This window comes from Gigantopelta aegis, chromosome 6 (assembly GCF_016097555.1).
Source record: "Gigantopelta aegis isolate Gae_Host chromosome 6, Gae_host_genome, whole genome shotgun sequence".
Taxonomy (NCBI): domain Eukaryota; kingdom Metazoa; phylum Mollusca; class Gastropoda; order Neomphalida; family Peltospiridae; genus Gigantopelta; species Gigantopelta aegis.
This window is the reverse complement of record NC_054704.1, coordinates 67,721,678-67,745,942: the sequence shown is the minus strand read 5'-3', so window position 1 is coordinate 67,745,942 and position 24,265 is coordinate 67,721,678. Positions and strand designations below refer to the sequence as shown.

Below are 24,265 nucleotides of genomic sequence, written 5' to 3'. Positions count from 1 at the left end.
TGCATGGTGTATACACATTTGTGCATGTGTGTATGTCTGCATGCTTTTGTGTGAGTGTCTGTGTCTTTGTGTGTACACAGACAGTACTTATTTAAAAAAAAAACCAAAATGGGTCCTAAGGATTAAGAAAAATGATCACACCAAAAAGTGGTAATATGTACATTTTAAAACTGGATTCATAAAAAAGCACAATAACAATCCAACAGACAACAAAGCCATTTATTCATTATTCAAATTGTCCTTGCAGCATAAGTAATAACACTATCTAGATTAGCCTGTCAATCAATCACCCAAACTGCTTACATCCCCTAATGGTTCAAGAATGTCTGTCCTGGACACATTTGCTAGGTTTCCAGGTAAATGTACAAGTGTATGATACTAATATTGCCAGCATTAGACATCATACACATTGATAAACAAAATATTCATGTTTTTTTCAGTATCGCAATATCCTACTTATTAAATATTCAGAGATTATTAATATTTTTGTATATTTCTTTTTAAAGGCGGCTGCTAATTATATAATGCTTCCACTCTATTGTCAGACATTTCAGTGTATTTCCCTGTTACCAAAGGAAATGTTTTGAATCAAGTTAAATGAAAACTGACAGTGTTGAAGTTTTATGGACCCATCATAAAACTTTAATGCCAAGACTTAAGAGCTTAGCAGTCTCCAGACTTTAACTACCAGTATATGCAGCTGGTATAAACAAGATTTTGATTCAAGTCTTGGATCTAGACTTTAAAGTTATATAAGCATGGAGCGTTATGTTACACTTCATACTATACTCAAAAAAAGAAGAAGGAAAATCAATTACATTTTGTATTCTTTTGTTGTTTTATCGTAAATTTCATAAATATGTAGTAGTACATCGATTTAGATTTTTTTGTTTTTTTAAACTCTCACACAATTAACATCTTTCTCAAATGACCATGGCTATTAATGTCATTTTGCATATCATTTCAATCACTAACATTTCCACTCAGAATCAAGCCGAGTTTACAAATAAATTCAACACAAATTAGCACCAAATATTGGTCGAATAGTATATAATATGGAGGTTCCAGAGTATATGGAAGTACAGAGTAGTCAATTATTTAATTGCTGGATGGTGATATTGGAAACTGGGGTTGCACCTGTGGATACAAGTGTGTTTTCAAGACTTATTACCATAAATAAATGCAATCCATTTCAAGACTCAGAAGTGTTATGTATTTAGATTTTTTTTTTTTGAATGTCATATGATAAATGCAAAGTCACCCAACAGTAATGATGGCAATAAAGTCGATCCCAGGTTTCTTGTTATTAGACGTACATGACCCCAGATCAATCACAGAAACTGTCAATCAACGGACTGTATTAGACCCGATTGAAGTTATATTCAGCATTCAGGAAATAAATTAACAATTATCACGATTTGTTTTGTATTTCCTCATCAATTGTGGGTGGATGTTCCAAAACCGAGTCAATTAAACCAAAGGACTTTGCTTCATGTGGGCTCATAAATCGGTCTCTCTCTATACTCTGTTCTGAAAAACAAACGAAAGAATGGTTTTGAAAAATACATAGTTCAAATTAAGCATGTCTTATTAAAATGTTGTCCAACATTAATTATTCACAATAAATGCATTAACCCTTTCCGACTATGGAACGGGAAATCCTGTTTAAAAAAAATCACCATTCAGACTACAGAACGGGAAATCCCGTTGTGTGTTTTCAGTTTATATTTACCACAAAATTTATCACAGGTTGACATGCGCAATAGAGGCGGTGCTAACAACAACATCCTGTAGAAGTTTTACATGGTTTGCCATGAGAATGTGCTCATTTATTCGGAACTTTTCAGCCTATTTGGTATAACTGTTCTGTTAACTGCAAAAGCGACATCAATTTTCGATAATACAACCTTCATGGATAATGACTGCGATAGTGATGTTTTATCGGAATGTAAGAGTGATAATTCCGATGGAATTCCACTAGCTGAAATACGATCATGAATTCAAGATGACATACCACTTTCGAGATTTGCACGTGGTCGGAGAGATTTTCTACATTCATTTACACATTTTCATAGAAATTTGGTATGTTTTTATAACCAGTGATTTTGTTTAATATACATCTATATATGTATGTATAATAATGAGCTCCTTCTCATAGAAAATTGATTTATGTTTACAAATATGCTTGAACCAGTCTTCTACTATGAATAATAAATAAGTTATCATCAAATAACCATCTGTAAATTTAACTGTCAAATATATCAATTTCTGGGCCACTTTGAAGACAATGGGTTAACGAGTCTGAAAGGGTTCATATGTTTTAGAAAAATAGACAAACTGTTAAGTCAGCATATTTAACCTATAATCATTCCCACAGGGAATGCCTTTTTTCATACTATGGAATTTACTATAAGTTATTTATTTCTGAGCAGATTGTTTTATAAATTGCACATAAAATATTATTTTATAGTTATTTTCAAAACACGTTTACTTTTCTTCTGACATCAAACCAAACTGAAATTATGTTAACATGTTTTTTAGGAGGATGGGACAGATTATAAATGGCTATTTTGTGTTTGAAATACTAGAACCACATATGCTACTCTTACTGAACAGCAGCAAGGGATCTTTTATCCATATATATTGTCCATTAGACAGGATAGTAGTATACACCACAACCTTTGACATACCAGTCCTGGAATGCTGGTCACAGAAAATGCCAGCAGCTGGAAGGACCAGTTATATTAATTCAACTTTCAAATGCAAGGGCAATGAATAAAGAACCTCCCTTGACCCCCCGATTCCTCCACCTATACTGTTTGGGACAGAGAAAACCAAACAGGTCAATCCCATGACCCACCACACCTCAGACCAGAGCTCCAGCCATGATCTACATCCAACCCTGAGGTGCTCAAACACCAAGGTATTGTAGGCAATGACTTTCTCTATTGTGTTACAAGCCTGTTGGCCACGTCACTAAAGACAAGCAAGTACTGAGGCCTATCTCGGTGTAACTCTTAGTGAACAAACACCTTAGTGGAGGGGATGGGGGTAGCGTTCCCTGCATTGGTTTCTTTCTCACTAGGCATCATCATCTGTCCTGGACAAATATAGCTGAGGTGTGTGTCCAGGACAATGTGCATGCACCCTTAACTGGATATAGAAATAAAAACCAATCAACATCGAGTGAATGTATATTACCTATTACTAGTAAAGGCTGCTTGGTGTGTTTTACATAAAGATTATTTATTTGTTTCTTCAGTTTTATTATTTCCTCTGCTTGTATCTGAATATCAGTCGCCTGTCCCTAAAAGAACAACAACAACAACCATTTTTAAAAAACATAATAAAAACAGAATGAATACCTGAGATACTACAAAATACTGGCTGTTGGTGTGTGGAAAAGCAATAAAGTTGTAGGTCAAGAAATGAATAATATTAAATTTACCTAAAGTCTGTGGTGTTTGTTCTTTGTTTTTTTAATTCAATAGGTAATAATTTATAAAATGAACCTACACATCAAATTGACATTTAATGTTATCCAGTTTATGTTAACAGTTAATGAGTTCAGTAATGAATGAATGAATGAATGAATGAATGAATGTTTAATGATACCCCAGCACAAGAACAGACATCGGCTATTGGGTGTCCAACTAATTTAAGTACATTATCATTAGTTCAGATACAGTATTACATGCTGTATGGAATTTAAGGTTATCTATAAAGTATAATATACCAACCACTGCATGGCCTGATGGCTGATGTATCATAACACGTGAATTTGGCAGCGAGTACCTCATTCCACTGCTTCCGGCACAGAGTAAAAGTGATGCCATACTGGATGCCTGACCAACACACCATGTGGCTATTGGAGGCTGGATATACTGCATTGTGTCATATATTCCAAGACCTGCAGTCACTGAACCGCCTAGAAGAAAACATTCACCAGATAATGGCTGCAAGGAGTTGGGTATATGAAAGATCGAAATGGCCATTCACCAGTACTTAAACAACAATCTTAAGTTGATTGTCAGTACAAGTTCTTCCATCTTTGTTATCTCCTTATTACAAGTCTTGTAACCTTCATGGGTACAACAAGTATAACATCAGAGTGCACCTCAAACAGTGATAGAAATAAGCATAATTTTTCACTAGACCACTGGACAAGTATATCTAGAAATCTACTTGTCTACCAATATTTTCACTTGTCCAAATAAGTGGTTTGTTTTATTCAAGTACAAGAACAATGTTTTTGATTGCTTAAAATGAGAATGCATTGGACATTTTTACTTGTCCACTGGACAACCATTGAGGTACATTTTGCTTGTCCAAGCAGATTTGCACTTGTCAGAACAAACGGACAAGTACTTATTTCGAACACTGCTCAAATTAAGTGTATTAAATTCATGTGCAACTAACAGTAATACGAAAAAAAGAGAAAATGAACACATCTTAGCAACTGATGCATACCAAATGCCTGGTCCTATGTATTCACATGTTTTGATTGTATATCACCATTCACTTTTGCATCAATTTCAATGCAATGGATTTTTATGTTACAATAAATTCTGTCAAAATTAATACGCTACTGATAGAAGCATGTGACTGCTACGTTTTAAAAAGTACAGCCACTTTGTAATTACCTGTACCATGCAAAAAATAATTTTCATTTCAATTTATTTTCGTGTTAATATCTAATTAAGGTTCAAGCACATGTCCTGGGCTCTTTGCCCAGGACAGTGGGTTAGTTGTTAGTGGTTATTGAGAGAGAAGAGGGTGTAGTGGTCTTACACCTACACATTCAGTCATTAAAACTAGCTCTGGGTGGGAGCCGGTATCGGGCTACGAACCATGTACCTACCAGCCTTATGTACGATGGCTTAACCACAACACCACTGAGGCCAGTTCAAAAAATCAATACAGGCTAACCACAAACATTTGAATTATCCACTCTTATGCCAGAGTACCGTATCATTTTGCTGATCAATATAAAAGTGGCAGCATACCACACGGACAGTTGTTATCATGTAGTGATAAAAATAACTTCAAACCACTGGGTTATTTAAATCTTACAGAGATAAATTTACTTGAAATTATTAAAGAAAGGTCTCTGTATTTGATATTAACTTTTCAATAAAGACCTATTCCTAAATGAGACTATATTAAAGGTAGGGTCAACTCAAACAAGAGCCTTATGTGTTGGAAAGATGCATACCCGGACCAACAACACATACTGACACTTTAGCAAATGAAAAACGCGTAATTTTAGAGTTAATAAAAAAACATGATTATTCCTGCTAACTGGGGGCAGCCATTTTGTTTTGTTTTTGTGACGTCTGGTGGGATAACTTGGGGCGAAGTGACGTCAGCTCCTGACCATCTCCTGTATGTACAGTGTAAACAAAAGCAGTAATTTTCGACAAGGCGCTTCTCTTTGATCAACCTGACTTGTAAACCTGCATAAATGACGTAATAATATAATAAACTATTTAACTAAATATATTTCAAGTTGCATTAACGGAACAAAATGGGGTTATAGTATTTTTCTCTGTTAAATAATCCAAAGGAAAAATGTACACTATTAGGCCTATTGATATGCTACGTTGGAGCAAAAACGACAACCCACGATACCCAAGTGATAATTTTTCTTTCTTTGGGATATGTAATTGGTCAGTTCTGTGGTTTTAGATGGAAAAGTCTACTTAATCAATAGTTTTACTGAACTATTTTCAGTAATAAACCATATCCATTACCATTTTAGGGGCGACAGGTAATATTCCACAATATGGTATGTATTTTTGTGTCTAGACAGCATCAATTAATTGGCTCGTCTGGTTACCAAATACACACCTGCCAATCAGGAATCACAGGTAGAAGCAACTAACAGCATAGACCAATTAACTAAGAAAACACTCCGTGTATTATTTCAGTACGTAGGTTAATGCATGGACAAAACATTGTTAATTATTTCGACTTGTTGTGTAGCCACTTTGACAATGGTATTTTATTTTGTATTGAAAAATAATATATATAATGCTGGATATACTTATTGCTGGCTTACTGGAATGTGTATTATTACAGAACATTGCAATGTATGACTATTTATCATCACGCAAAAACCAGGTAGATTGTGTTTTTCTAGTTCTAAGGCTCATTCCTGACGTTATGCGTTATATACGTAACCACCAGCTCGCCAGAGGGCGTACTCACTGAGAAGGTACAAAATGGCTGCGCCCGTTATATATCACATTTAACCGTTTTATTAATTAACTATACGATTATACTTGTTGATATTAAGCAATAATGTGCATTATATATCGTTGAATATGCATACCAGGCCAAATGCCTTAATTGTCCCTTCCTTTAAGCTGCTACACAAAGTAACAAAACAGGAAATGAAGATGGCATGTCTTTTCCACCTTAGACTGTGAAAACAATATTTTAATAATCCCACTGAGAGCATTCCAAGTGCCTGACATTTAAAATAATAATGTATTATTATGTAAGTACCTGGACTGTTAATGTACATGTGGACTGCTTTCTTGTTACTTTCGGATTGTAAGAACAATAACTGAGCAACAACTAAGCTGGAGAGGTCATCAGTTATCTGGAAAGAAAAATATTTCAAATCAGATCAAGACGACAATGACACTATTTATAAAAAGAAGAACAGGTGGTCTTAATGTAAACTGTTAACTAAGTTAAAGTTAAAATTTGTTTTACAACACCACTAGAGCACATCGATTTATTAATCATCGGCTATTGGATGTCAAACATTTGATAATTTTGACATATAGTCTTGGCGAGGAAACATGCTACATTTTTCCTTTAGTAGCAAGGGATCTTTTATATGTACCATCCCACAGACAGGATAGTACATACCATGGCCTTTGATGTACCAGTTGTGGTGCACTGGCTGGAATGAGAAATAGCCCAGTGGGCGCACTGACAGGAATCGCACCTAGACCGACTTCACATCAAACAAACGCTTTACCACTGGGCTATGTCCAGCCCCTTAAAAAATAAGATCACATTTACACAAACTGACAATTCAGAGATATTATCACTCAGTAAGTTCATCATGGAGAAGAATTTTACTGAAATTTTACAAAATGTATTATCAGTGAATTAAAATGGTGTACAATTATCACAAAGGTTTTAAAAGTATGCCAGACTTTAAAGATACATTTTTTTTAAAAAGGTACTAAAACATTAGAAATATTCATCTAATCTCAATGAGCAGCATACGTTTGACCAATTTAATTTTCATCCATATTCAAATTCATTATTAAATACTAGACAGATTGATGGATTAAAAATTAGATATTGTTGGGGGAGAAATCAATGGGTCAAATGTATGCCAAATGAGTTTCAGTTGGTTTCCTAGTTCATTAAAATAAACCTTGGCATATCAGTGCTTATATGCCGAGGTTTATCTTAATGAACTATTGGTTTCCATACTGGTCCCATAATGCAGATTATTCTCTCCTTGAGTAGTCGAGAGAATATATCATATGCACGTTCTCCTCGTCCCGACTGTTCAATCACTATAGGAACCATGGGCAGGCATCGGGTTGCAGACCTATGAATCCATCGTACATTTACTCTGTGCTGTACATGTAGCTTAAGCATATGCTGAAATAGAAAATAATTACTGTGTACTATATTCATAATTCACCATGACCATCCCAATATCTAGCTTATTCAAATAAACCTTGGGCATACTCAGTGTATGCACGTTTATTTTATACTCATACCCTGTGGAGTCGCGGTCTCTATTAAGTCGCGTCATTTGGAATTTCCCCCCATTTTAAAGTAATACGCCACTTACCGTCTGTTTGTGTTCCACGTCTCATAGTTAGATGTGTAGACAGGCAAGTAGCTAAGACATTTTAAGTACATCAAATTCTTTGTTACATTTTACTTTAAAAATTATTTGTTCTACACATGAACCACAATAGGTAAAAAACACATGACCTGTATGTCAATTAAAACATTTGTAGGTTTTTTTTATTTATTGCAATCATGTCTGTGTTGTCTGCATGTGTGTGTTTATTTTTAAGTACAAATTGCAGCTATACTTTGTTCTTGTGATGTTTTATGCTTCTATACTTGAAAATAGTAAATAACACAACTCAATAGAGTTACGTTTTTTTGTTCAATGAGCAGGGGCAAGTGATTTCGGGTCGTTTCGCCCTCAATCCATTTTGAACCCTGCATTGTTTCGCCCTTAGTCCTATTCACCCAGGGTTGGTTTGCCCTAAATCTCATTCGTACCAAGTCGTTTCGCCCCCCAAATAAATATATTTATTATAGTTTTGAAGTCTTTTTTCTTCTGTTCATTCATTATTAAATATTAGGTAATTTTCTGTCTTTGGATATCAATGCCTTATCAGCTGTTTATTTTCTGTCAGCTGAACCTATGCAAAATCAACATACTGTACTCGGCTTTTGAACCTCAGTTGGGTATGTAGTATGCACCTATGGATATCCATCACAGCACATCAGTAGTATGCAGTGTGAGTCTAATGCCTGTAGGACTACATATTTCGTATACATGGCTTGAGTAAATGATAATAAACAAAATTATAACATTATTTTTATTTGTAAATTTTATATAAACACGCAATATAGATTGCAATGTGTGACATCTAAAAATCAGTGGATATAGAACAAATCAATGAATAGATGTACTTTATTCACAAAATAAAAGAAAGAAATGTTTTATTTAACGATGCACTCAACACATTTTATTTACGGTTATATGGCGTCAGACATATGGTTAAGGACCACACAGATCTTGAGAGGAAACCCACTGTCGCCACTACATGGGCTACTCTTTCCGATTAGCAGCAAGGGATCTTTTATTTGCGCTTCCCACAGGCAGGATAGCACAAACCATGGCCTTTGTTGAACCAGTTATGGATCACTGGTCGGTGCAAGTGGTTTACACCTATCCATTGAGCCTTGCGGAGCACTCACTCAGGGTTTGGAGTCGGTATCTGGATTAAAAATCCCATGCCTCGACTGGGATCTGAACCCAGTACCTACCAGCCTGTAGACTGATGGCCTAACCACGCCACCACCGAGGCCGGTCACAAAATAAAAATTTGGGCAAATCGAAACATGGGGCAAAACGACTCAGTTAGAGGTACAAACTGACCCTGTTCAAAACGACTCTGGTGAACTAGTAATAAGGGCGAAACGACCTGTTACCGCGGTAGGCATTTGCACTTTGGATTGCATCAGTTCTGTAGATTTGCTGCATTATTGGTTCAAGAAACAATAAAAAAAATTCTTCAACTAATAATTATAATAAAATCACAACGCAGTTTTAAAATATACAAATACAATGAATTTAATCATTAAGTATCGCGAATCACCAGGGACCCATGGTAATGAAGTTACATCCGATATCGAAAATAGGTAGTCATCGAATTCATGTATTGTCATGAAGCATTTTGGTATCAATGGATATTTTTAAAATCTGCTGTTTAATCTGCGGCTATAGAGCAAATCTTATTTAACTGCAGCATAATTATACCTTTAATAAATGCATGATTTTATGAACGTCCAACAGCAGTAAACACGTGCGGACTGTCAAATGTTTAACTTGTCGATTAAATACCGTACTTCCGGGTTAAAAAACCTCGATTTCTAAACAGACCTCAGTAAAGCAAAGGGATATTCAAAACGGGCAAAATAATCAAGACCTCCTTGGATCCAGAATTGTTTATCAATGGCTGAATTTCCAATAAACATTGCTCGTGTATACTAGTAATCACATAGGTGTACTAACAGTAACTGTGGACTTTTGACGCTTTTCAGTTTTTGAAATGGCATATGAACGACGAGGTACATATGTTATAAATAGGTGAGATATCTTACTTGGTCTTCTTTCTCCTACAAATTAATACAGTGCGTTATTTGTGATGTCATAAGATGCTCCTTTTATTTTCAATATTTGTTCTTTTTCTTTTAGAACTATAAAAAAAATACTTTTACTTGACGTGAATGGCAGTATATCACCAATGTTACATTCGAAAAATATATTGACATGCATTATTGATTATGTTCGTGTGTGTCTGTGTGTGTGTGTGTGTGTGTTTGCGTATGTGTGTGCGTAAGTGTGTGTGTGGGTCTGTGTATGTATGTGAGAGAGAGAGAGAGAGAGATATATACAGTAGAATCTCATTGGCTTGAATGTTTGTCGCTCGAACCAAGGACAAAGTCCAGAATTTTCCATTTATTAAAACCCTTATATTAAGTGCTGGTAGGTCGAAAACCTCTCGGGTTATTTTGAACCAATTTGTTAGTCCAATCTATAAAATCAACCATATTTCACTCGAATGGTTATGTCTGTTTGAAGAAATATGAAATTGAAAAAAAGTAGGTTATATAAATTCAGAATAAAAAATTTCAGTGGAATGAAGTAATCACAGAAAAATGTGTGTATATATGTGTGTGTGTGTGTATATATATATATATATATATATATATATATATATATATATATATATATATACCGGTACAGTAAAACCTATCAAGACCTGAATTCCCTCAAAACAAGACTTTTTAAAAACCAGTACAGAACTTAACCTCTCTAAACTGAATCCCTCTTAAAACCGGGGTGGGACATAGCCCAGTGGTAAAGCGCTCGCTTGATGCGCGGTCGGTTTAGGATCAATAAACGTCGGTGAACCCATTGGGCTATTTCTCATTCCAGCCAGTGCTCCACAACTAGTGTAACAAAGGCTGTGGTATGTACTATCCTGTCTGTGGGATGGTGTATATAAAAGATCCCTTGTTGCTAATCAAAAAGAGTAGCCCATGAAGTGGCGACAGCAGGTTTCCTCTCTATATCTGTGGTCCTTGGCCATATGTCTGATGCCATCTAACTGTAAATGAAATGTGTTGAGTGTGTTGTTAAATAAAACATTTCCTTCCTTCCCTCTTAAAACCGAACATTTGTCTTGGTCCCATGGGTGTCCGATTTAGAGGGACACCTTTCACTGTATATATATATATATATATTTTTTTTTTTATAAAGGTATGTGCAACCACCTTCAGTATCGGCACCTGTGTCAGGAATCCAACAACAAAATAAGATGCGATTAAAGGTGAATCGGATTGCTTTAATTCAAGAGATTAAAGTTGAACACATTTTGCCTACTTTGTTGGCTGCTGGGGTCGTGAATAAGGAGGATGAGGAGAAAATACAAACTGGGGCCAGTCCAGGAGACAGAGCCCGAATTCTCATAGACATACTACCAACAAAACCTGCCAGTACAGATTGGTTTAGGTGAGCATTTGTTATAATTGTACTTCATTGACATTTTTATAAATTTACAAGAGTAACACAATACGCGTGGTAAACCTTGATATGCGTGATATATTTGTAATATTTTACTTAGAACTGTAACTATTTGTTCTTTATTTGGACATAAAGAAACATTGTGAATCTCATACACACTTATTTAGGGCCTAAATATTTCTCTCAGAATTTAGTTTGTTCTAATGTATATATATTCATCCTGTTTTATTAACTTTTTAATTCAGAGCAAATAATGTTCAGTGTTCCATCACAGTTTAGCTTCATACAGAAGCCGTTTCTTTCATTTACTTAAATAATTTCTTTTTATTTTGTTATTAGTATTATTATAATACTTGAAAACTTTTAATGGTATGAAATTTATTTTTAAGTCTGTGGATTAACTTAATTTTATGTGTAGGTATTTTCAAGCATCATTGAAGAATCCAGATGCTGAAGTTGAGGTCAAACAAAGATACCGTATGCTTTTAGACTTTTTGGATAACACTGTCATTCATCGGCCATCATCTCAAAATACACATTTTCGAAGCCCGAGTCAATCAGAAGATATTAAATATCCAAAATATGAGCCACTTCCAGCTATTACTGAAAAGAATCAAGCAGCAACAGTGCCAGAAAACACTGGTTCTGATAAAGACACAAATAATGATAGTGACCCAGAAAGAGAGTCTAGTGATGATCAGCCAGAACTGGACTTAGAATCTTCAGGCACAAGTTCCAATAGCCAAACGTCCATGAATATGACATTAATTAAAGGATTCATCCATCAGTGGGTCCCAACACCTGACAACTTCAAGTCACTCATAGTCCTTCCAGAGAGTCACAGGGAGTTGTTGAAGCAGTCAAAATATCCTGAAGATGATGAACAGCTGCAGGATGAAAAAAGAGTTTTACAGAAAATGAAGAAACTAGAATTTGTTGCTGCTTTGGTGAGGCAGAAGCAGCTTCCAAATGGATTTGAGTTGTGCATGTGTGAAATGTTACATGACATTCTCAGTAAACCAAATACTTATCATCTGTATTTCAAATATTTCACAATTCTCAGGAAGGCTGAAGTTGATTTAGTGAAGGAGATAACTGATTCCTTCCAGTCACTTGTGGATACTGTTAAAATAGCCAAGAATTTGGATATGCTGGATCAGATTGTGAACACAGGCTTTCAGCTTATTGATTTTTTAACAGAATATGAACATTTCTCTGAAGCTGAATACATTGCCCATATATTACTGGATTTCCTCAACTCAAATCCCAATATTGAAACCTGGGTGGCCAAGTACAGATGCTGCGTCAAGTTAATGCACCTGAGGAACAGGAACTATAACTTGACTGGTGCAGCAGACGCCTATTTTTGTGCCATCCAGATGACCTGGACTATTTCTCAGATGTCTTTTGGACAGAACATAGTGAAGGAGAGTGAGTTGTATGGGGAATTGAGTCACATGCTGCTAGAACAGGGAGCAATCACATCAGCTTTTGGCTGGGCCAACAGAGCTCTTCTTGTATGTTTGATTTAGTTTTTCATTTTTATAAATGTATTTGGTCATTATGTTTTATATATAGTGATACACAACCTTATAGTGGGTTTAATCATCTAGACTATCAAATACCTTACTTTCAGTGCATAGTTTTGTAAGATATTACAAGTGGTTTAAAACTATGTTTTGAACAAGGCAAACATTTCTTTCTGGAGAAGCTGAATTACGAGGATTTGTCAATTTAACATTTATGATTTTGTCATTACATTTTTAACCAAGAAGCTGTCATTGCATCTATAAAATCTTATGAACATGTACATTTTAAAAGGACTTTTATTTGTTTTACCAGAGATGAAAATCCTTCATTAATTTCGGGAATTCTGGATTTTTATGCTTCCTGAAAATGGTTCCTGTACTTGTTCTAAAATAAAAAGTTTACAGTAATTTTAAAACTTTTAAAACTTTTCTTGATTTTTAATCAGTGGTCATTTTCATCTCTATTTTATTTTCTGGGTACTTGCTTGTTTAGGAGGTCCAGGACACCAACTGGGTACAGATAATACACACACTGTGTACAGCGACAATGGCATACACCAGCAGATGGCAGGTCAAACGAGCTGAGATGCTGGCTGTTCATTGTGTCCAGCTTGCAAGGTTAGTCACTACCAGGCCTCTGAGAATTCAACATTTGCATAAACTACATGTATTTACGGGTTATGCAAAAACAAATTCAGGAAACCCATTTCGTTTTTAGGTAATCCGTCATGACCATATAAATGATGTCACAAACTCAATTCCCCTATACGAAAAATTTGTTACGCAAAACTACACAAATGTATCCTTACAAAACTTTTGCTCTTGCAATTTTGAGAGGCTTTCAGACAGAGTATACAGGCTTTATAATCTTGGCACCATGATGTTTTATATTCTGGAATTATTATGGATTCAGGTTAAAATATGGAGTCTGAACATCTATAATGCTGTATATTATTGATTATACATATGTAGTTTAGAATTTTAACTGCTATAATCACAGCATAAATTGGGATTCTGAATCACCCTCCATCATCCATTATTTTAAGATGTTTCGTATTTAAATCACTCATCATAAAAATAAATTTTAGGCTTTTAAAACAAAAATATTCCCATATCAATTGTTGGCTGGTTAGTTTTGGACAGCTCACCCAAGATTACTATGAAGTATTCTATCCTTATTCATTTTATATGAAATCGCAGACATATGCATGAATCAACATGTACAGTACTCAAATACCTATACATAGATGGGTACATGAACATTGCCTTTGATTAATAATAATATAATTATTCTTCATGTCACCTTCTCTGTGTGGATTGTCAACATTGATTATGTATGTATATTTGGTGACTTAATTATTATTAAATCCACTTTGTTTGGTTATGTTAAAAAAAGTGTTAAAGAAAAAGAAAAAGTTTGATTACATGTGTTTGTATCCGTTAATTTTATTCTGACATATTCTTTCCAGACTGCATTTTGGAAAGCATCATCCACTGTATTTGAAAGCCCTGATTCACTTCTGTCACTTCTCAAATGAGTTTCTACAGGATCAAGCTGGTGTTAAAATAGCTTTTGTATGTTTCCATTTTTCTTATTATTGTCATACTCATGTTTCAAAATATGTTACTTTGTTAAACACCTTCGTAAATTATGTAATTAATCTGTAGTAGTATATAGTGTAACTGGCAAGGACGTTATTAAAATTTTACCACATGAAACTTTTGCAAACATCCCTTGGTATCTGCACTACGTATCTGCAATGAAAATAATTTGTGAGTATAAATTTAAAAACTTGAGGATGAATGTGAACAAAGTGAAATTTACATGCATATATTTTCATCTGTTTACTCTTTTGTTCTTATTCACAGTCTAGTCTTATCTAGTCTTACATAACAAGGAGGGGTAGTAAAAATAGAGCAACTAATATATAATATAGGTTCTTCGTCAACTAGACAAAAAAACAAACAATTGAAACTAGAGCACATTGAATTATTAATCATCGGTTGTTGGATGTCAAACATTTTGTAATTTTGACATATAGTGACTCGTAGAGAGGAAACCCACTACATTTTTGAATTAATAGTAAGAAATCTTTTACATGTATATACATCATACCACAGACAGGATAGCACATACCACGGCCTTTGTTAAACCAGTAATGGTGTACTGGCTGAAATGAGAACTAGCCCAACCGACAGGGCACAATCCCAAACTGACCCCCCATCAAGCAAACACTTGGGCTACATCTCGTCTCTCTAAAGAAAACAGACATTGTTCTGAAAACAATAATTCTGAGTTGCCTCCCCCTGCCCCTTCCCCTGCCCCTGCCCCTGCCCCTGCCCCTGCCTCCAGCTACATGTACAGGTACAGGCCTTGGTTTCCTCTGATGACTATATGTCAGAATTACCATGTTTGACATGCAATAGCCGATGATTAATAAATCAATGTACTCTAATGTTGTCGTTAAACAAAACAAAAGTTTTTTTCTGAGTTGCCTCCCCCTACCCCTGTCTCCTACAAGGAGATTCTTGATGCACTCAGCTACCGGTCTCAGTGGCGCAGTGGTTAAACCATCGGACTACAGGCTGGTAGGTACAGGGTTTGCAGCCTGGTACTGGCTCCAACCCAGAGCAAGTTCTTAAGGCCACTACACCCTCTTCACTCTCACTAACCAACTAACAACTAACCCACTGTCCTGGACAGACAACCCAGATAGCTGAGCTATGTGTCTAGGACAGCATGCTTGAACCTTAATTGGATTATAAGCACAAAAATAAGTTGAAATGAAATGCACTTAGCTGTGTCCTTGTGTTTCAGAAAGCTCTCGAGCTCTCACAGAAGATATACGGCCATGAAACCCTGCAGCAGGCTCTGGCTCACCGAGCAGTCAGCAAGGCATTGATGGTGGTGCAGCAGTTCGACTCCAGCGAGCACTACCAACACGCCATGGAAGCCATTCGCATTGCCAGGTCTCTGCTGCCACAAAGTCATCCCATGTTAGGCATCTTCCTGCACACATTCTGTAAGTGCTCACACATTGATATGACAGATTACTTGTACCAGTGGGAAAAAAGAAAGTAAACACCATGTTAAATATCTTTCTGAACACATTCTGTAAGTGCTCACACATTGATATAACAGATTACTTGTACCAGTGGGAAAAAAGAAAGTAAACACCATGTTAAATATCTTTCTGAACACATTCTGTAAGTGCTCACACATTGATATGACAGATTACTTGTACCAGTGGGAAAAAAGAAAGTAAACACCATGTTAAATATCTTTCTGAACACATTCTGTAAGTGCTCACACATTGATATAACAGATTACTTGTACCAGTTGGAGAAAAGAAAGTAAACACCATGTTAAATATCTTTCTGAACACATTCTGTAAGTGCTCACACATTGATATAACAGATTACTTGTACCAGTGGGAGAAAAGAAAGTAAACACCATGTTAAATATCTTTCTGAACACATTCTGTAAGTGCTCACACACTGATATAACAGATTACTTGTACCAGTGGGAGAAAAGAAAGTAAACACCATGTTAAATATCTTTCTGAACACATTCTGTAAGTACTCACACATTGATATGACAGATTACTTGTACCAGTGGGAGAAAAGAAAGTAAACACCATGTTAAATATCTTTCTGAATACATTCTGTAAGTGCTCACACATTGATATAACAGATTACTTGTACCAGTGGGAGAAAAGAAAGTAAACACCATGTTAAATATCTTTCTGAACACATTCTGTAAGTGCTCACACATTGATATAACAGATTACTTGTACCAGTGGGAGAAAAGAAAGTAAACACCATGTTAAATATCTTTCTGAACACATTCTGTAAGTGCTCACACATTGATATAACAGATTACTTGTAACAGTGGGAGAAAAGAAAGTAAACACCATGTTAAATATCTTTCTGAACACATTCTGTAAGTGCTCACACATTGATATGACAGATTACTTGTACCAGTGGGGGGAAAAAAAGAAGTAAACACCATGTTAAAGATCTTCCTGCACACATTCTGTAAGTGCTCACACATTGATATAACAGATTACTTGTACCAGTGGGAGAAAAGAAAGTAAACACCATGTTAAATATCTTTCTGAACACATTCTGTAAGTGCTCACACACTGATATAACAGATTACTTGTACCAGTGGGAGAAAAGAAAGTAAACACCATGTTAAATATCTTTCTGAACACATTCTGTAAGTGCTCACACATTGATATAACAGATTACTTGTACCAGTGGGAGAAAAGAAAGTAAACACCATGTTAAATATCTTTCTGAACACATTCTGTAAGTGCTCACACATTGATATGACAGATTACTTGTACCAGTGGGGGAAAAAAAAGAAGTAAACACCATGTTAAAGATCTTCCTGCACACATTCTGTAAGTGCTCACACATTGATATAACAGATTACTTGTACCAGTGGGAGAAAAGAAAGTAAACACCATGTTAAATATCTTTCTGAACACATTCTGTAAGTGCTCACACACTGATATAACAGATTACTTGTACCAGTGGGAGAAAAGAAAGTAAACACCATGTTAAATATCTTTCTGAACACATTCTGTAAGTGCTCACACATTGATATAACAGATTACTTGTACCAGTGGGAGAAAAGAAAGTAAACACCATGTTAAATATCTTTCTGAACACATTCTGTAAGTGCTCACACACTGATATAACAGATTACTTGTACCAGTGGGAGAAAAGAAAGTAAACACCATGTTAAATATCTTTCTGAACACATTCTGTAAGTGCTCACACATTGATATGACAGATTACTTGTACCAGTGGGAGAAAAGAAAGTAAACACCATGTTAAATATCTTTCTGAACACATTCTGTAAGTGCTCACACATTGATATGACAGATTACTTGTACCAGTGGGAGAAAAGAAAGTAAACACCATGTTAAATATCTTTCTGAACACATTCTGTAAGTGCTCACACACTGATATAACAGATTACTTGTACCAGTGGGAGAAAAGAAAGTAAACACCATGTTAAATATCTTTCTGAACACATTCTGTAAGTGCTCACACATTGATATAACAGATTACTTGTACCAGTGGGAGAAAAGAAAGTAAACACCATGTTAAATATCTTTCTGAACACATTCTGTAAGTGCTCACACATTGATATGACAGATTACTTGTACCAGTGGGAGAAAAGAAAGTAAACACCATGTTAAATATCTTTCTGAACACATTCTGTAAGTGCTCACACATTGATATGACAGATTACTTGTACCAGTGGGAGAAAAGAAAGTAAACACCATGTTAAATATCTTTCTGAACACATTCTGTAAGTGCTCACACATTGATATGACAGATTACTTGTACCAGTGGGAAAAAAGAAAGTAAACACCATGTTAAATATCTTTCTGAATACATTCTGTAAGTGCTCACACATTGATATGACAGATTACTTGTACCAGTGGGAGAAAAGAAAGTAAACACCATGTTAAATATCTTTCTGAACACATTCTGTAAGTGCTCACACACTGATATAACAGATTACTTGTACCAGTGGGAGAAAAGAAAGTAAACACCATGTTAAATATCTTTCTGAACACATTCTGTAAGTGCTCACACACTGATATAACAGATTACTTGTACCAGTGGGAGAAAAGAAAGTAAACACCATGTTAAATATCTTTCTGAACACATTCTGTAAGTGCTCACACATTGATATAACAGATTACTTGTACCACTGGGGGAAAAAAAGAAGTAAACACCATGTTAAAGATCTTCCTGCACATATTCTTTAAGTGTATCAGTAATATTACTGTTGAGAAAATAATAATAACAATAATAGACCATGGTGAGCAATTTTAATAAATGTCATTTTAAACATTTCTACACACATTCTCTGCATTCACACTCATATCAATAACACATTATGGCAATACCAGTGTGGCTCTGAGAAAATCGAATCAACCCAATGTCAAATATCTTCCTACACACACAATCGTGGAAAAAAAACAGGTTAAAAAAAAAATGCAAACATGTGGCAGCTAAAATTGTGCATGGTTCTCTCTTAAGAAATTAAAATCCATTCTCCCAGCCAATAGCTGAGTTTCATTAAGCATACATTTACCTAGCAGGGCCCCGTTCCACGAAGCGATCTTAGCCCTAAGCTCACCGTAACTGCACAGCTAACATATGCACTTACGGTGATCTTAGCGCTAAGATCGCTTTGTGGAACGGGACCCAGTACACAAGGCATGCATGTAAAATAAATATATGCAGATTTACTGCAGTTGACTTTGTTGTGTTTTAGCGTTGTCCTTACAGTGGAAGGCGGTTCACGACCTGACCGAGGTCCAGGACACGACCCTGAGTTGGTCGGAAGCCGAGGCGAAGCTGGCACTGAGTATTGTCACAGAGCACTACGGGCCGGTCAGTCTGCGGGCTGCTCAGCTGTATGCACTGCTCGGACAGATATACGCGAAGATGGAAAAGTAGGTTAATGACTTCTTAACGAGTTCTCTCGTTTGTAGTCAAGACAGTCCATCGCTGTACAAGATTGTGTTCAAAATGCATTCATATTTGGGTGGGGGGTTTGTTGAGTGGTTGATGGATGAATGGATGTTTGAATTCTGTGTTGATATAGAGAATAATACATGAGTACCAGTTAGAGACGATTTGTCTTACAAGTGGTTGTCAAATGTATCTTGATGAGCAAAAGCGAGTTAAATACTTTTGGGAACCACAATTTAATTATTAAAAGTTATTATTAACTTTTTTCCCCCAGACCAACATGTCACATCTGTAAAGGTTAATGTATTTCAGAATCCAGGATAATGTTCTGTAATTAATGAATTAAAAAGTATGTTGAATACCACTTAATTAAATTAACAATTAAATGTGGTTGTGATTTTAATTTACTATGCTATGTTTAAATTCAAAAGATAGATTATACCAAGGCTGTAGCTATTGATTTTTTACCGAGTATTGGGGGAATTAATCGTAACATCAATGTTTCAGAATTGATTGACATCAGTAAGTGGATGTATGGATGGATGGGTGGATGCTTTATTGGGTGGGTGGATGAATTGTTGGATGGGTGGACGGGTGGGTGGTTGGATTGATGGAAGGATAGATGGGTGGTTATTTATTTATGCGGGTGGTTTCTTGGGTGGGTGGATGGGATTTGTATATGTTGGATAGGTCAATGAATAGGCTGGTGGGTGGATGGGTGGTTTGTACATACACAAATGCCACTTCCACTGTACATTATACATGATGCTATGTTTCAGACTGGGAGCAGCTGAAGAAAACATGTTGAAAAGTATTGAATACATGAAGCTGTGTCAGCCAGCCAATAGCAACTATGTGTTGTTGTCCATGGCAACACTTGGCACCTTCTACACAAGTCAGAAAAAACCCAAGCAGGCCATTTCCCTTTTGACACATGTTGTTAACACAGTTGGTAAGCATGTATATCTTCATAACAAACTGTCATGATAGTTGTGAAATAAAATACATCTGTAAGTGTTGTAAATATGAACTGGTCAGCCTTTCCAGTCTTAGCAGGCTGTTGCCAAGGTCATGATTCTATCTATAAATAAGACTCATTTGCCAAAGAATAAATGGGGACCCAATTTTAAATAATTTTTTTACAGCCAATCTAGTTGTCATATCACACTTGCTATTGATATTTTTGTTAACTCTGAATTATGGATACATAGCTTCATAACCATAAATCAGAAGAGAAAAAAAAGTAAATTTTTTGCCAACACTAAATGTTTTCAAAACTGCTTATGGCAATAAGCTCTAGCTAAAGAGGAAGTAATCAGTGTATATTTCAAGTCACTAGAAAGTTTTTAAAATGTTTAATGACACCACTAGAGCACATTAATTTATAAATCATCGGCTATTGGATGTGAAACATTTGAGAATTCTAACATGCAGTCTTAGAGGAAACACACTACATAGTAGTAAAGAATCTTTTCTGTGCACTTTCCGACAAAAAGGACAACACATGCCACAACCTTTGATATACTACTCGTAAGGCACTGGTTAGGATGGTGAAAATAAACAATCGGAGAATGGATCCACCAAGCAGTTTGATCCTATAATCAAAGCATTTTAGGCGAGCACTCTACCAATTGAAAGAAAAAGAAAGAAATGTTTTATTTAACGACGCACTCAACACATTTTATTTACAGTTATATGGCGTCAGACATATGGTTAAGGACCACACAGATTTTGAGAGGAACCCCGCTGTTGCCACTACATGAGCTACTCTTCCGATTAGCAGCAAGGGATCTTTTATTTGCTCTTCCCAAAGACAGGATAGCACAAACCATGGCCTTTATTGAACCAGTTATGGATCACTGGTCGGTGCAAGTGGTTTACACCTACCCATTGAGCCTTGCGGAGCACTCACTCAGGGTTTGGAGTCGGTATCTGGATTAAAAATCCCATGCCTCGACAGGGATCCGAACCCAGTACCTTCTAGCCTGAAGACCGATGGCCTAACCACGACGCCACCGAGGCCGGTTTCTACCAATTGAGCTATATTTCAACTCTTCTATGCTAGAATGCACTTGAAGCTAGAAAGTGAATGAAGGAAGGAAATGTTTTATTTAACAATGCACTCAACACATTTTATTTACGGTTATATGGCGTCGGACATATGGTTAAAGACCACACAGATATTGAGGGAGGAAACCCGCTGTCGCCACTTCATAGGCTACTCTTTTCGATTAGCAGCAAGGGATCTTTTATATACACTACCCCATAGACAGGACAGCACATACCATGGCCTTTGAGGTACCAGTCGTGGTGCACTGGCTGGAGTGAGAAATAGCCCAATGGGCCCACTGACGGGGATCGATCCCAAACCGACCACGCATCAAGTGAGCGCTTTACCACTGGGCTATGTCTCGTCCCGAAAGTGACTGATGCTAATCATTAGCACAAGTCAGGGTAAAAGATTGAATCAAGTTTTCTTGTCATATTATATACTCCACACTAACAGGGAAGACCGATACACTTGGTGCACTCCTTTCACCTCTCCTGGACATGTTCCAACTGTTCTGTCCTGGACAGCGAAAGGAACAATTTTGGAACAGGAAGTTACTTCAACAACATGGCTGCCTCTATTGTTGTGGTCAAGCATTCGATCGTTTCAATTATTAAACAAAATAAACGCTTTAACTTACACACTACAGTAAATCAGAATAATGATGTTGCCTCTTTGACTGGGGGTTATGTTGTTTAACTAGTCCTTGTAATTTTTATACCTGCATTTGGCTAGCCAATTAGTAATTTGTACTTTCCTAAAACACAAACCTTGCATTGTCCGCCATTTTATCTTCCGGTTGCACCACGTCGTCGTCTTGCAGAGGCAGAGTAAGTCCTGAACAGTGTTCCCGTTCACTCCATTGCTGAGCAGAGTACTCTGGCTCTCCAGAAGAGTGAAAGGAGTGCACCCACTCAGTCTAGTATCTGTGAATTCTAATTAATAAAAGATCTTCAGGCATGATGATTTCATTTAATTTAGTATGTAATAAATCATTGTTTATTTTTATTTACAGAATCAACCGGTTTTTATCTGAAGTGGGTGCATATATGCTATGACAATCTCATCTCACTTCTACAAACTGTGAATGATAATGATGAGATGGACAAGATATCCGTTCAGCTGTCAAAGTGGTTGTCGGAGAACCCAAAACATGACACCGAGGTAACACTCGACACACTGGATGATCAACCAATCAACTACAACAAGTTTATTAGCATCCTCGACAGGTGGGTCACCGGAGTCCGGAAAGCTTTGCAGCATGCTGATGAACAGAAAGAAGACCAGTAACTCTAGTTATGCTAGGTTGAGACTGTCAACTGTCACGATAAAGTTGGCCAACTCGACGGTTGCATTGTAATTTCCCCCCAACTCCTGACGTACGACTGGTACACTCAGATTAATAACTAATGAGTTATACAACAAGTTATAAGAGCACCGAAACTAGTAACTGGACAGTCATAGAAGTAGCAAGAACAGAAAGTTGGCAAACTTTGTGCTGGCAGTTGGTAGTCTGGGTCTAGCACTATAGTATCAGATATCTGGTGACAATGAACAAAAACAAGACCAGTAACTCCGACACATGGGGTATATTCAGAAAGGCAAACACTTGCATATTGAATAAATGAGCATTCTCCCTTCTGAACATTACTAGTGGTGATGAATAGAAACAAGACCAGTAACTCTAGTTCTGATGTGAGACACCTGGTGATCGAGCTCCATGGTAATGGATAGAAGCGAGTTTAGTACTTCTAGATTTACTACCATGGCTCACTCTTATAAAACAATAGAAACAAGACCTCAACAGAGTCCCCAGCAGGGGTGGGGGAAAATAAAATTGTCAATCGGCCCACTTGATGTCGTCACTACTGGGGGGGGGGGATTAAAAAAACAAAACATTTAAAAAACGATATTTGCCAAATAGTTTTTAAAAAATCAGTGATGTTTGTATAGTTTTATCTTGAATCATGAACGCGAAACGATAAACATGAAAAAATACACAAAATAAAAATTAATCACATATGATCAGTGAAAAAAACCACAAATTGTATATATTTTACATAATAGAATAAATAATATAAAAAAGGAATAAAAGTTATGAATTTTAATTCCCATATATGTATAAAAAGTACGAGTATTCAGTACTGTATCTTAAAAATTAATAAAAGATGGCACCGTTGAAGCGTTTGACAGCCTGAGCTAGCACGTTTAGACAAAGAGAGTAATAACGTCATCACTGATTGGATGAAATTTGACCTCTACAGTACATGTAGCTGTTCTGCTCACTCCCACTTGTTGAAAAAAAGGTGGAAACCTTTTGTTAATTTTAAAATCCTTTATAATTATTGGATACACTACATTGAACAGTCAACAATAAATACATTTATAGATTATTTCATTATATTTTATGCTATTTTAAGCAGTTTGTATTGCACAAAAGCCTCTTGCTTCGGACTAGGACACTCGACCCGACAGAGCTCCGTACACAGGTGTTGACAGGTGTTGATTGTAACCAGTTGCAAATTCTGGGTCCTTTGTTTTAATTGGAGTGTAATACCTTGATGGCTCTCTAAACCAAGAATGGTGCTATCGTTAATGTCTGTGTAATCTCTTGACCGACTCAGCGACTTTGACAAATGTCTAGCCTAGTGGCAGTTGATTGACACTACTGTAGGTCCGACTTCAGTGACTGGCGATATACTTGGGCAGACTTTAAAATCACAAACGTCTGAAACACCAGCCATATTGACCACTATTTATTTATTATTTTAAATCATGCACGAGATACCGATGTCTGGGCTGGCCGGTCCACTTGACCGATAGGAATTTGTTCCAATAATAGAAATGGACAGGTGCTTCGGACCG

The 24,265-nt window shown here is 36.3% G+C and overlaps 2 protein-coding genes across 2 annotated transcripts; one reads left to right on the top strand and one right to left on the bottom strand.

Annotated features, from left to right (window-relative positions):
• Positions 1–205: 205 nt before the first annotated feature.
• Positions 206–9,647, bottom strand: LOC121375610 (ATP-dependent Clp protease proteolytic subunit, mitochondrial-like). Its single transcript, XM_041503153.1, has 6 exons — positions 9,545–9,647; positions 7,462–7,635; positions 6,511–6,607; positions 3,741–3,928; positions 3,202–3,307; positions 206–1,530 (listed from the first exon to the last, which is right to left on the bottom strand). Exons 1-6 carry the CDS (start codon positions 9,557–9,559, stop codon positions 1,412–1,414), a joined length of 699 nt encoding a protein of 232 aa, XP_041359087.1. The 5' UTR covers positions 9,560–9,647; the 3' UTR covers positions 206–1,411.
• A 1-nt stretch (position 9,648) lies between these two features.
• Positions 9,649–23,209, top strand: LOC121375611 (amyloid protein-binding protein 2-like). The gene is made up of 9 exons (XM_041503154.1): positions 9,649–9,874; positions 11,051–11,302; positions 11,733–12,831; positions 13,337–13,461; positions 14,313–14,418; positions 15,662–15,866; positions 19,151–19,331; positions 20,130–20,302; positions 22,416–23,209. Exons 1-9 carry the CDS (start codon positions 9,837–9,839, stop codon positions 22,688–22,690), a joined length of 2,454 nt encoding a protein of 817 aa, XP_041359088.1. The 5' UTR covers positions 9,649–9,836; the 3' UTR covers positions 22,691–23,209.
• The last annotated feature ends 1,056 nt before the right edge of the window (positions 23,210–24,265 follow it).

Excerpts from the sequence above, each read along its gene's own strand:
- LOC121375610 (XM_041503153.1), bottom strand. Across the intron at positions 3,308-3,740 it reads AGCCATCAGGCCATGCAGTG|GGACAGGCGACTGATATTCA; the intron begins GTTGGTATATTA and ends TTGTTCTTTTAG. Across the intron at positions 1,531-3,201 it reads GCAGCCTTTACTAGTAATAG|AACAGAGTATAGAGAGAGAC; the intron begins GTAATATACATT and ends TTTGTTTTTCAG.
- LOC121375611 (XM_041503154.1), top strand. The coding sequence starts at position 9,837 with ATGGCATATGAACGACGAGGTACATATGTTATAAATAG. Across the intron at positions 9,875-11,050 it reads GGTACATATGTTATAAATAG|GTATGTGCAACCACCTTCAG; the intron begins GTGAGATATCTT and ends TTTTTTATAAAG. Across the intron at positions 14,419-15,661 it reads CTGGTGTTAAAATAGCTTTT|AAAGCTCTCGAGCTCTCACA; the intron begins GTATGTTTCCAT and ends CTTGTGTTTCAG.